This window comes from Odocoileus virginianus, chromosome 7 (genome assembly GCF_023699985.2).
Source record: "Odocoileus virginianus isolate 20LAN1187 ecotype Illinois chromosome 7, Ovbor_1.2, whole genome shotgun sequence".
Taxonomy (NCBI): Eukaryota; Metazoa; Chordata; class Mammalia; order Artiodactyla; family Cervidae; genus Odocoileus; species Odocoileus virginianus.
Window position 1 is genome coordinate 15,523,347 of NC_069680.1, and position 14,320 is coordinate 15,537,666.

General features: G+C 40.4%; 1 protein-coding gene across 8 annotated transcripts in view; it reads left to right on the top strand.

The window, feature by feature from the left end:
- The window catches only part of VTI1A (vesicle transport through interaction with t-SNAREs 1A), a 364,408-nt gene that overhangs the window by 257,380 nt on the left and 92,708 nt on the right, over positions 1-14,320 (top strand). Inside the window, exon 9 of one of the 8 annotated variants that reach the window (XR_011488635.1) lies at positions 4,354-4,461. The exons of 5 other annotated variants lie outside the window; for them this stretch is intronic. Coding sequence is in view for 1 of the 3 variants with exons in the window: in XM_070470172.1 (XP_070326273.1) it covers positions 1,762-1,765 (4 nt within the window). In the remaining 2 variants the exon portion in view is untranslated. Of the gene's footprint in view, positions 1-1,761; positions 2,416-4,353; positions 4,462-14,320 lie in introns of those variants that run through there. 2 more of the 8 variants (XM_070470174.1, XM_070470172.1) reach the window with 2 other exon arrangements.

Here is a 14,320-nt window from a genome sequence, read left to right on the forward strand (position 1 = left end):
GTCCACCAGTTTGATGAGCTTCAAGGTTACTCTCGGGCCATACAGTGTGAGTGAACGGCCAAGCAAAGTCCAAGACCAGTGACCTTCCACACACAACTGGTGTGGTTCGTGTAAACCACTTCATATCCTGTGGGGAATAAAGCAGCAAAGAAATGACTGTTTAAGTTAGTTATTCTCTGTCATGTTGTTCACAGCTCCTAGGCTGTCCTCTGGGACAACAGAAAATGCATTCTTCATAGAGATCGAGCCTACAGTTTGTGAGAAACTCACACAGTAGGCGTCATCTCAGTCCTTCCTACTATCCAGATGCCTGTGTGGTTCTCTGTGTTAATCCTTGTCCCTCTTTATCCTCATCAATTCTGTGTCCATTCTCCAGCTGAAGATATTTCTGATATTTACTTTCACGGAAGTAGCAATCACTTATAAGCCTCGCTTTATCAATCCTCCAGCTGCCCAGTAAGATAAGTCTAGAGTAGGGAACACAAGGCCCTCACTATTCCTTCAACATTTGAATGAGTCACCAAATTAGTAATCAAACCTAAATCTGGTTCTCAGGCTGCTTCTCAGTTCTTGACCTACCACCAGCCAGAAAGTGGTGGGTGTTATGTTATATTCAGCTGGTCAGTCAGTAACTTAAATGTATTCTTGCATATTTCCTTTGATGGGACCAATACAGAACCAACACATATTTTTGGTAAAAGCTCACAGACTGTGGAGTTACAAAAATCAAAGTCTTCCTGGAAATGTTCATCTTCTTAATAATTTGTCTGCTAGACCCACAATAGGACTCAACATCTGTGGACTAAATGATATAAATCCAACCAAAGGTATAATCCAAAGGGGAAGAAAGGAAAAAAAAAAATAAAATGGGGGAGAGGAGAAACTGAGGAGAGAGGCACGTCCCCTCCTAAAGAAGCTGTGCTTCGTGCAACACTTGGCCTGTAAAGAAAATCTGGCATCAGGACAGGCTTGCCCCACCCCAGTTTTCCACTCACATTTCACTTCCACGCCTCCACCACCCGAAACATGAACCAGTTTGCTTCTGCTGCTAATGGAGGCTGGTGTCGGGTCAGGGCATTGTGACTGCATAGCATCTCGTTGTGCTGCATGCATATTTAATGGATTCAGACCATCAGGATGTGCTCTCCTATTGTGGTTTTTAAATTTGGAGGGACAGATGTTGAGCAGCTGTAAACTTCAGTGGAGCAAAAGGTGCATCTAGGATGAAGAGGCCTCTACAACCAGGCCCAGATTGCAAGATACACCTTCTAGTCAACTCAGGAGTTCCGTTGAACACCTATCTCCTGTTCCTGATACAGGACCCATGTCCTACCTCCAGGAGCCTCTTTCCATGTTTCCCTGTCTACCTGACTTCACCTGGAATAGCCATCACTGCCCATCCCATTCAGAACTTCGGGTTTGGAGGCTGGGCTCCTGGTCCACATGGATAGCCCCTTCCTCTCAAGCCCCTTTCTCTCTCTGACCACTGTGCGGCACTGGCCAGCCCAATAGAGCACCAGTCCTCACTCACTACTTAAGCCTCTTAGGAATCTAGAAACCGGGACTTTCCTTCTCAGCCTCAGAACTGGAGCACCTCGCGTATGATTTCTTAATCATCATTATTGTCATGATTGCTGTTGTCATCTTAATTGCCATTTATTTGAAGAGCACCGAAATGCTAAGTGCTGTATAATCATTATCTCATTTCATTTCACCCTCAGAGCAAACCTGTAAGGGAGGCATTATTATTTTCTTTTACAGATGAGGACACTGAGGCTTAGCAAAGTTCAGTCACTTGGTCAAAGTCACACAACTATCAAGTCTCAGCCAGGATTGCAGCCAGTCACGTCCATCAGCCCTAAGAGCTCAGCTCTCCTTGTCTGAAACCTGATACCAGCTGGGTTCTCATCCTGCAGTCAGCCTTCAAGGAACCCAAGTAACTACATGTGGTCAAAGTGAAACGTCTGTTTACTGATCAGACTATGCTTCTGTTAATATGTTTTAATTTAGAGTATCAGTGATGTTTTCAGCAATAAGCTAAGAGTCAGAGTTTTAAGAAAATATCCATGGCTGATTCATGTCAGTGTATGGCAAAAACCACTACAATATTGTAAAGTAATTAGCCTCCAACTAATAAAAATAAATGGAAAAAAAAAGAAAATATCTAAGCCTATTTACCAGCTCCTTTCACCTTAAATGAAGGGAAAATGCTCCAGTAGCCCTGAACAACACATGTTCATATGCCAAAGTTGGCATATGAAGTGATTTCCCAAGAGGTTGCTACCATAAGACCAGAGGCAAAAATGGCAGAAGTCTTTGGCGCTCTCCATGTCCCTTGGTGCCCAACTCTTTCCCTCCATTCCTCCCACCCCAGCACTTTTGGTTACTTCTGATGGTCTGATTCTCCTCACTGTGACCCCATCTGGTTCAGTCTGTCCCATAAATGTAATCCCCAGTGAAAACAGCCCATGAGCACTAGTCTCCTGGAAGAGCAGTCTGAGGAAGGAAAATCACACAGGACTAGGGACATGACCAAGTTTTATAGGAGTAGAAATGGAAACTGTTAATACTGTGATTTTTTTTTTTTTGTCACACCGGGTGGCATGTGGACTCCCAGATCCCCAACCAGGGATCAAACCTATGCCCTCTGCATTGGGAACATGGAGTTTTAACCACTAGACCACTAGTGACAGTTAATATTACTACTATTAATAATAATAATAGTTATTATTATTACTCTGGACTTTTACCTCTGCTTTGGACAGCCCACTGTTTTTCATGCTGTGTTGGATCTCTGACCAAATTCGTCATTCTGTGTCTTTCCCCTGCTTCACTTGTCTTCGTAGTACATATCACTCCCTGGAATTGAGTTATATACTTCTTGGCTTTTTAGCATCTCTTTACCTCTACGGAAAGTAAGCTCCACGAGAGCAGGAACTTTGCTTTGCTTGCTGCTGTAACCCTAGCATCTGCAAGAGGGTTTGGCACATAGTAGCTGTTGAATAAATATTTATCAAATGAAAGTATCAGCCACTTTTCATGCCTCTTCTGAGCAGGGCAGCTTTTACTTTATAGCCCAGTTTTTGTCCAAAAGAACAAATTTAAGTAGCCATCAAACTTGTGATTTTACTGTAATTATTGCTTGAGAGGAGGTGAATTTTTTTTCTTTAAAAGGCCAATTTCAATTTGACATACAGAAAACAGTTAAGTAAATACTAGCTTAGGTGGTGCTCATGTGCAATAAAGTCAGGAAAATGGTATCTGAGTATCTGGCAAACACTGTGAGGTCAGAAAACACTGATCTAACAAAATGCACCATTATATTAGTGGGTATCCTTCATGTGAGTAAAAAATTGTATTGATCTACACAATTTATTTGAGCCGACTTTTTCAGCCTCACGTGATGTGCACTGTATACACAGTTCTCTTAGAATTATCTTTGATGTTGGGAATTATAAGTAACGTGCATAAAATTAAATCCAAAACACATCCACATTTGACTTTAAATGTTTACTCTTTTAAGATGTGCCCATGACTTTAAAGTTTAAAAGATGTACCCATGATTTTAAAGGATTAAACCCCAGGCATGTATTTTTTTTTTATAATTTTTTTTTAACCTTTTGGGTTCAATGATACTTAGTAATTTAGCATGTAATGATGGGGTAGGATCAAGAATATTCAAGAATAAATTGTACCATATTGTTAGTTCTCCCTAATCTTACAAAAATGAACAACTGCAAATTTTTAATATCTCTTGAAAGTGAAAAGTGAAAGTCGCCCAGTCATGTCCGACTCTTTGCAACCCATGGACTATACAGTTCATGGAATTCTCCAGGTGCCAGAATACTGGAGTGGGTAACCTTTCCCTTCTCCAGGGGATCTTCCCAACCCAGGGATCAAATCCAGGTCTCCCACATTGCAGGTGGATTCTTTACCAGCTGAGCCACAATATCTCTTGAATCTCCCAACAAAAAGAAGGAAGATATATATTAATGGCTAATCCCTAAAAAGGCAGGGAGGGCTTGGCAGATAATCCCAAGTAAACCAAATTAGCCTCCCTATCATTATGATTCTCTTTTAAAACACAGCATTTTATGGAAAATGTTTTTTATATGTTTTCATGGTGCCACATTTCAGGAAGCTTCTGTGTGAAAATCTTTGCAAATGAAATTATAAAATTAGGATTAGTGGATGGGGCAGATGATTGGACAGGGGGACATAAACAGTGGGGCAGAAATCCTCTGTTAATAAACAATATTGGTTTCCATATTTTAAGAAAAAATATCTCATGCTCTCTGTCTAGACCCCTAGACCTGTAGTCAGTGAGTCTGTACACTTCTGTTTCCCTGCCAGATACTTGTTCCTGGCTGGAAGACACTTTGTGATATTTGTTTGATGACACATACCTGCTGGGTAGATGAAAAGCTCCTGCTCCTGAGGATGACCTACTTCAAGGGCACAGTAAGCTTCTGAGAACTTTGGCAGGTTGTCCTTACATCATTTGAGTGCATCTTGATATCACCTGTTGAACATATCTAAGACGCATGCATTTACAGGCTTGTTGGAGGCAGAGTCGCTAACCCCAGGGAAGAGATTTCAGAATCAATAATGGCTTGGTGAGTGTCCTGAGACAGGGAAGACACACTGCTTGTCCCAAGCCACCTCTAGCATGTGAAGTGCTGTTTTCGGTACTCAGGATGGGAATTGGCCCAGGCACCTGCCTCCATGGAGTGGACCATCCAGGAGGGGCGATCTTAGAGGAATCCATGTAAGTGTGGTCCAAGGTACAGAGATGGGCCAGGTGGGAGAATGAGGAAGAATGAGGGTCCAAGATGAGGGAAAGGGCCATGAGAGAAATTCAGATGAAGTGTTTCCCTGGGAGTTCATGGCACAGAGAGAGATTTCCGGTTGAGATTAGGAAAGAGTATGGGATGTTTCAAAAACATGGTGACGGTGTCACCAGGTACATTCTTTGAAGCCAGCGTGTCTTTACACGTTCATCTCCACCAACACTTATTGAGCACCAGCTACTGGGACAAGGCAGGCCTTAGGCAGTACCAGATACAAATCTAAGCTATTAATATCTCTCTCTTAGCATGGTGAGAATACATACCTACACAGGAGTATAATTATAAATTTAAATAGGACAGTAGAGGTACACAAGGAGTTCTTTGCTCTGTTGGGCTTTCTGGAGTTGGCGATGCCTGGTCTGAATTCTGCAGAGTGAGTGTGGGTTAACCAAAGAAGAGAAAACAGAGACTTGGAGGAATTAAAACGATGTCTTGTGCTCAGAAACAACAGGCTTTCTGGTTTTATTGAACAGTGGAAAAGGTAAAGCAGGATCAATGGGTACCTTGGAGGGCCCAGAACTTCCTTACCATCTCACCAGCCCCTTGCCACCACTGCCTGAGTAAACGGACAGCCCTTGCCACACAAATGCAGCTTCAGAGCAAGTTCCCTCCTGCCCCTTGATGCCCTCAGCACGTCTGTATGGAAAATCCAGAGATTCCACGAAAGGGGGTCATGGACCTACTTCTGAGAAGCTTAAGCTCCGAATCATGAGTGAGTTGGGATATTACTTCATTTAGAGTTAGAAGGAATCTTTCTCCATTACTTTTATTTGCGTTGTCAAGAGGTTATGATTTGAAATCCTTGGCTCCAAATGCCCTATGCCCTCGGTATTATTTATGATACGACTCTCCTTTCAGGTCTCCTGCCCTCCTCTCTGGTTGTATTGCTGTGTAATGAACCAAAATGTAACGGCTTAGAATAACAGTCGTCATCTCTCAAGATTCCTGTGGGTCAGGAATTGAGGAGCAGCTTGGCCGGCTGTTCCCACTCAGCATCTCCCGTGAGGTTGTCTTCAGGTGGAGCCTGTAGCTGAAATAGTTGGGAAGAGAGGATGGAGGAGCAGCTGGAGACTGGCTAGGACGTTCTCCTGTTATCTGTTTATCAGCCTGAAGGTTTTTCCATGTAGACTGTCTACGTGAGCTAGTCTGGGCTTCTTCACAGCATGGCAGCCTCAGGCTTGCCACCTCAGACCCCCAAAGATGAGTTTAAGAGCAAGGCTGCGTGACCTTTATCACCCTGGTCTAGGAACGTGGCTCTGTGGTAAGGAATCTTCCTGCCAGTTCAGGAGACACAAGAGACAGAGATTTGATCCCTGGTTTGGGAAATCCCCTGGAGGAAGAAATGGCAACCCACTCCAGTATCTTTGCCTGGAAAATTCCGCGGACAAAGGAGCCTAGCGGGCTATACAGTCCATGGGGTCTCAAAGAGTCAGAGACGACTGAATGAGCACTGACTCAGGAAGTCACACAGTGTCACCCGTGGGGGTGACATTTTATTCCTCAAGACAATCACAAGGGCCCACCCAGTTTCCATGGGAAAGGACATAGACCCCTACCTCTTGAGGCAGGAGTGGTATGTTTGGGGAAAATCAATGAGATAGAAATATTTTGTAGCCAGTGTTAGAAAATATAATGTGCCACACACCCTTCAAAACATTTCTCTGTGTCATACAATCCTTTAAATTACTTAAATATTATCAGTAATTTACTTATCATGCTGTTGCCCAAAAGCTTTCTTGTTCCCTTGCCACACCAAGATCAAAGCCTTCAGTGCACACACACAAAGCAAAATACTTGCATTGTCTACATGAGAGTCAGTCATTCTAGTCTATCTAGTGTATGGCATTCCTCTCAAAATGATAACACTTTATAAGCATTTGTCCTATTGCCCCATCTTCAAAGATGCTATACTTCAATTGGGCAGTTTTTTAAAAAATTTATTTTCTATTGAAGTATAATTTATTTACAATGTTGTGTTGGTTTCTTGGGTACAGTGAAGCGATTCAGTTATACATATATATCTTTTATATTCTTTTCCATTATGGTTTATTATATGATATTGAATATAGTTCCTTATGGTATATAGTAGGACCTTGTTGTTTATCCATTCTATATAGAATAGTTTGCATCTGCTAATCCCAAACTCCCAATCCATCCCTTCCCACCCTCCTACCCACCTTGGCACCCACAAGTTCTCTATGTCTGTGTGTCTGTTTCATGAATGGTTCATTTGTGTCATATTCTAGATTCCACATATAAGTGATATCAAACAGCATTTGTCTTTCTCTTTCTGACTTGACTTTACTTAGTATGATAGTCTCTAGGACCATCCATGTTGCTGCAAATGGCATCATTTCATTCTTTCTAATCAGGGACAGTTAAATCCAAATATTGTTCGTCTCTTTCTCTGAGAGGCTCCTTTTTATGTTACCACAGCAAACTAGAGCCTCTGGAGTGAGTGATTTCCGGTCTCTCCTTATTTGCCATTCACTGGGTGTACTGATGGTGCTCATGACAGGGTTGGTCAGTAGCATTTTGTGAAGTACTGGATGTTTCAGGGAGCAAAAGAAAGAAAAAAAGTTTTTTAAAAAAGGTTCAGACTTTGGGCTTAAGGAACTTTAAAAAACATGAGCCTATTCTTGGTAGGAAATCTTCTGATGTAAAGTTAAACTATTGATGTAAATTTTACATTTTTAGGTAAGTACTATTGCAAGTATGCTATTTTAATGAGGACTTTTAGTTTTTACACATACATAGTGAACAGAAGTTGGATTCTTCTAATGTTTTCTGTTAAAAATATATGATATATGAGCACTGGGTTGGAGGGGATTTTTCACCCTTGTATAACCTAGAAAAGAATATAGCTCTATTTTAAAATCCCTTCTAGTTCAAGAGTTATCCAAGCAACTAGTGTTGACCAAGGTGTTGAATACACCAGTAATAATAATGCTAGCCTTTCATAAAGCTAAGTAATCAGGAATAATGCTGAAAATAAGAAGACAGTCATTTATTTACTCTTGTTTGGCATTGTTAGTACTAATAATGCATTTCAACACAGTGGAATTGCTAGATAATGCTTTTGTGACTTTTATGCAGGTCATTGTTATTTAAATGAACAGTCGACTGCACTGTAATGAAGAAATGCAAGCTTTCCCAACTCAGTTATCAACCAGGATTCTAGGAAAAAGAATTTGTGTCTGCCTTCATTCACAGAGCAAACTGGAGGTCACTGTTTTCAATATGAACCTTTTTTTAGCGTTTCAACAGTGAATAATTAGGAGCTGCTGCTTCTGAAATTACCTGTATTCACTGCAGAGAAGGGAGGACTTTTATCTTCCACAATGAAATACATTTTCTCATTCAAATTTTATCATTCTTTTTTTAAATGGCATTTTACACTGCTGAGTCAATCCTGGGTAGCATAAAATAAAAGAAATACATTTTGTGTGCTGCTATAGCCTTGTTTATTCAATTTACTTCCTTAAATTTCAGCTCTGCCTTGAAAAATGATCCAAATGCAAAAATGGGCTTAAAGCAGTTGAACATATAAAGCAATTATCCACATGGAATACTATTATACAAACATACGTGTTCTTTGCACTTTAATTTAAATTGAATTGATCTTTGATCCTTATAATTTAAAGATCATGGGCTTCTATTGAGTTTTTAACAGCTTTAAGGTACAGTTTACATAGTCTACAATTCACCCATTTAAAGTGTACGATTGAATGGTTTTTAGTATATTCAAGTTGTGCAGCCATCACTGCAGTCAATTTTAGAACATTTTCATCACCCCAAAACGAAATCTGGTACCCATTAGCAGTCACTCCCCAATTCCCACTAGCCCCTTACAACCACTAATCAACTTTCTGTCTCTATGAGTTTGCCTATTCTGGACATTTCATATAAATGAAATCATGTAATATGTGATCTTTTGTTCCTGGCTTCTTTCACTTAGCATAAGGTTTTCAAGTTTCATCTGTTGTAGCCTGTATTAGTACTTCACATCTTTTTGTTGCCTACTAATATTCTCCTGTATGGATATTACAAATTTTATTTATCCATTTATTAATTGGTGGACATTTAGGTTGTTTCTACTTTTTTTTGGCTATTATAACTAACATTTTTATAAACAGTTACATCAAGTTTTTGTTAGGACATATGTTTTCATTTCTGCTGGCTGTATACTTAGGAGTAGAACTGCTGGGTCATATGGTAACTCTATGTTTAACTTTTGAAAAAGTGCCAAACTGTTTTCTAAAGTAACTGGACTGTTTTATATTTCCACCAGCAATGTATCGGGGTTCCAATTTCTTCACATCCTCGCCAACACTTGTTATTGTCTGTCTTTTTGATTATAATTATCCCAGTGGATGTGAGGTACTGTCTCTTTGTGGTTTTGATTTGCATTTCCTGGTGTGGCTAAGATGTTGAACATTTTTTTTAGGTATTTATTGGCCATTTGTATTTCTTCTTTGGAGAGGTATCTGTTTCAATTGAGTATTTTAAAATTCTGTTACCTCACCTTAGGAATGTGGCTAGCAAAACTAGGTTGGAAACAAATATATCTTTCTAAAGGGAGTAATTTTCAAAACAGATTTAAAATTGAAGACATTGTTTTTACAATTGTAGTATCTTTGGATTATACAAGAATTGAACTGCTGTCAGAAATCAGTTTACTTCTGAAACTATGTTCAATTTGATTAGCAATATGTCAGATCTTCATGGTCCCAGAGTCATACCTAGAAAATGGCTTAAAGATCTGTTTGCCCAATTAACTCATTTTACAAATTAGGTAACTGAGGGCCTAAAAAATGAAATATGTGGGTCATACAGAATTAATGATATACTTAGAGCTCTACTCAGGTGGAATCCAGAGAACCAAATGTCTCTACTTAATGTAGAGAAAATAATGCATTTTTCAAATGGGTTCTCAGTGATTAATAAAAAAAAAAAAAAATAATGATGATGAAGTGCTCTGCAATTAGAATCCACAATATTTATTGTTGGGTACTTAACACATACTATTTTATTTTAACCTCATAGTAGCATGTGTAAGATTGATATTATTTTTCTGTCCCATTATGTATAAGGGAGCAGGTTAGCTAACTTGTTGAATGGTGCCTACATAGTAAGTGACAGACTATAACCCAGACCTTCTGATTCCAAGTTCATAGTTTTGTTTCCTCCAGTCTTTACAAAAAGACAGCATTGGCACATTGTTACCCATGCCATCTTGCGAGCCTTTTACTGACTCAAGTAATTTTGAATCACTGACACAAGTAACCGATAGGTGGCATCATGGAGCATAATTTACCATCATTAATGTAGTTATTTAGCAGCACTAATATACCTGACTTTGGAAATAAAATCTAAATTTCAAGTCACAGAAGAATTATTTTAATATAAAAATATTATGTATATATAATATATGTAGTACATTAAAAGATCTACTAATATAATAACACATTTCTAGAGTTCTTTTCAATTTCAAAGAGCTCCCAGGTGGTAAAGAATCCATCTGCCAATGCAGGAGATACAGGTTCAGTCTTTGGGTTGGGAAGATCTCCTGAAGAAGGAAATCCCACTCCAGCATTCTTGCCCTGGAAATCCCATGGACAGAAGAACCTGGCAGGCTCCAATCTATGGGGTCGCAAAGAGTCAGACATAACTGAGCAACTGAGCACATACGCACAATTCAATTACAAAGCGTTTGACTTACACTTTTGATTTGATGTTTACAATTATGCAGTTAAGTTTTTCATTGTCCTTGTTTTTGCGGATTTGTCATTTATGATGGCACTAAGGCCTGAAGGACTTGGATTAGTTGCTGTAGTCATAATGTCTCGGTCAGAGCTACGTATCAGATGCAAGTCTCTTGGCTCCTGTGTAGGCCTGTGTTCCCTGCAGTGTACCATGCTGCGCCTTAATGATGTGCTGAAGTACACCCATTTGAAAGAAGAGGAGACTTTATGCCATTATTCCAGACAACAACAGAGCTCTGAACAAGTAGAAGTTCTAGGGAGGCAATGTTGAGGCCACATAAAGAAGACTTGATCTGCCCAACAATGAAATGTGTTGTCTTGTGAAGGAGTGAGGTCTCTTGTCATTGAACCATTCAAGCTAGAGCTGGGTGATCAGCTGGGAGGATGCTCTAAGAGGGATTTCTGCGTGTGTGTGTGTGTGTGTGTGTGTGTGTGTGTGTGGTATTGTTGTCACGAGAAATGGGGAGGCACTCATGGTCCCTTCCAACTATGAGATTGTGGATCTTTGTTGTTACTTAAGAGAATAAGCTGCTTTAAGGAGTCCTTTGTATCGAAGAAAGAAACTGACTCTGAACAACTCCTGTCTGTACAGAGTTTTCTGTTTAACAGAGAGTAACCAAATTCATCAACTTGAATTACTAGTTGCCAAACAGAACAGCATTTCCCATCTATGTTTATAGGCACTCTGCACAACAAAGGTCCCATATTCAAATAAGTTTAAATATGAGCCTTTAATGTGATATTGTCCTTTGTGACTATCGGAGAGGAAGAGAAAATGTGCAGCAGTGTCGGTTGCATTTTTTATTTTGCAGAGCTGTTCAGAAGCACATTTGGCAGTCTCACCTAGTGATTCCTAGCCCTGGCTGCACGTGAGAATCACCTGGGGAGTTTTTTAAACACACCGATAACCAGGCTACACCCCAGACCACATGAATCTAAATCTCTTAAGGATGGGTTCCCAGCATCAGTGTTTTTTAACAGCTGTCCAGAGGATTCTTCTGTGAAACCAGGGTTAAGATGAACTACTCCAGTGTAAGCATAAACTCAGCAAACTCCGGACATTTGCTTTGTCATTTTGGCCACTCTTTGGAACTCAGATAATCCATTCAGAACCAAAGCTTGTTAAGTTTTAGCTAATGTGGCTAAATTAGTCAAAACTAACATGGCTCATGTGGCTAGAAGCAGCATCTCACAGTAGTTCACCCCACTGCTCTAGAGCCAGAAGGCCTGACTTTTCCCACTTACTAGTTCTGTGACTTTCGGCAGGTTATTTTCATGTCTCTGTACCTCAGTTTCTTAATTTGTAAATGGAGATTACAATGCTACCCATATGATGAAAACTAAGATAAAGACCTGAAAGAAAACAAAAGCTTGACATATTATGACATTACAATCGTCATCATCATCGTTGTTTTGCTGCTGTTACTAGTAGTAGCTGTAGCAGTAATGCTCCTGGCATAGGAGCTAAGCTTCTACTGAGAAAACAGTCTGTTCCGTACAAGGCTGCAAACAGGACTGACCTTACTTGAAAACTAAAGACTCTTTTCAGCTACTCTAGCAAGAGTGTACTCCCTCAGATTCAGAACTTTCCAATGAAGTGGAATGTTTTGCATCAAGTTTTTTGCAAGAAGCTGAAGCTTGAGCCAGGCAACCTCCCACAGCTCTCTCCAGCTCTTTATTCTGCATGAAGAATAGGTCAGAGCTCTGCCAGCCAGGAGCCTGGGCTGAAGGGCAGTACTGGGTCCCTGCTGGATAACGGGGAGGGCCATGAAGCACTGTGTATGGGAGGCTGACCTCCCGAATCCTCTGGGTAATCTCGTTTTCAACCGCCACCCTGCTGAACCGTGGGACCTACAGTCCAGAAAGCATGGTTGCTATTCAATAGGAAACAGCGGCTCCAAACTCCAGCATCCGTGGCTAATCGTGCAAAAAAGTAAATACAATTAGGGTGTGTGGGACAGCCTCAGAGAAAAATTAAAGTGCACAATTAGGCCTAGTTTCTGTTTAATTTTCAGTTGAAGAAATAACTAAGGCGGCTCTAGTCATTGAGGGTACAGTAGCAAGAGTCCCTGACTCTCTCGGGTTGAGGACAAGTGTAGACATTTCATGGATGTTACAGGTTCTCTAGCATACAGTTTCCATCGAGACAGCCTCCAACTGCAATTGTGGAGATTGGTGGAATATTCCTAGGAGGAGCTCAAAGGATTGTAAAGCTGAATAACATCTTTGTCTCAAGAACTTATGTGAGAAACTGTTTTTTTTCTCCTATAAGCATTTTGTGGCTCACCATTGCAGACACTGCATATCTTTGTAGCCCACAAAGTCCCCATGTTAATAGTTGTTTGCTAGTTGTGGTCACTTAATTGAAAAAAGCTGGCATGGAGATATTACAGGTCCCAATAGGTCATTTTTGTATCAAGTATGGTGTTATTACCTTTAACTAAACCCCCTCCAAATCCAAATTTATTACAGTTCTTTAAATGCATTAATAACATACAAGAGGATAGACAGAGAGCTGGAGAAAAGATGTGTGTGGCCTCAAATATGCCAGTCATCTACAGTTCTGAGGGTTGCTTGCCATGGCATATTGCCAGTGGTGCATTATAGAATCCCAGATGGCACAGTTCCGTGGGTACTCATTTTGGATTTGCTCTGGGAATGAGGTTAAAGAGGATGCTAGGCAATGGCTGGAGTTCTCTTCCTTGCCTCTCCCAGAGTAGATCCTGAAAGCCTCCATCCCCTCCCACCAATCAGACAGCTGCCCCAACCTCTCTTGGGGATTGTGGACTCAGCGCAATTGCTGCCTCCCCATGAGTTCCCAGGCATCTAGTTACCCAGTTCTGCAAAGGCTGGGAAGACTGAACTCCCTTGTGTGACCTGTGCTCGGCCTCCTCAGACCCTGGGGCTCGGGCAAGTGTGGTGGGCATGAATTCAAAGACTCGATAGATCAGGGTTGTGTTTTTCATCAGCTTGCCTGTCATAACTTGCTTTATTTTCTGGGAGAGTCTCTCTCTTAAAAAATAAATAAATAACCTTTTCTCACAGAAATTTATCTAACACATACAGAATTTATATAACCCATACAGAAAAAAAAAGTGTAGTGGACCCCCATCTCCCAACACCCATCTTTCACAATTACCAACATGTAGCCATTCTCATTTTCTTTTTCTTCCCTTTCTCTTTTGTTTTCCCAGAGTGTTTTAAAGCAAATTCGAGATAATCTGATTTTAACTGTACATATTTTATTAATAGTATGTAGCTGTAGGACACACAGAACAACTTTTCAAAAACTTCACTGCAATACCCTTATCACAACTAGCAGTTTTAATGATTGCATGCCCTGGTCAGGTTAAGTTGTGTTACAAACATCCACAAATAACTGGGCAGTTTGAATCAGGATCCAAACAAGATGCACCTGTTGCGTTTGACCAACCTAGCCTTAAGCCTCTTTCAATCTATTACAGATATTGCTCCTGTTTTTATAGCATTTATTTGTTGAAGAAACCAGATCATTGTCCTGTAAAAATGTCCACATTATATATTTGACCTACTGCATCCTCATTGTACTGTTTGATGTGTTCCTCTCTCCTCTGTACTTCCTGTAAATTAGTGGTTAGCTCTGAAGACTTGATGAAATTAAGGTCCAATTGTATCACATCAGGAGGCACAATAACCTTTATTGGTGTCAAGATTGATAGTGGGTTC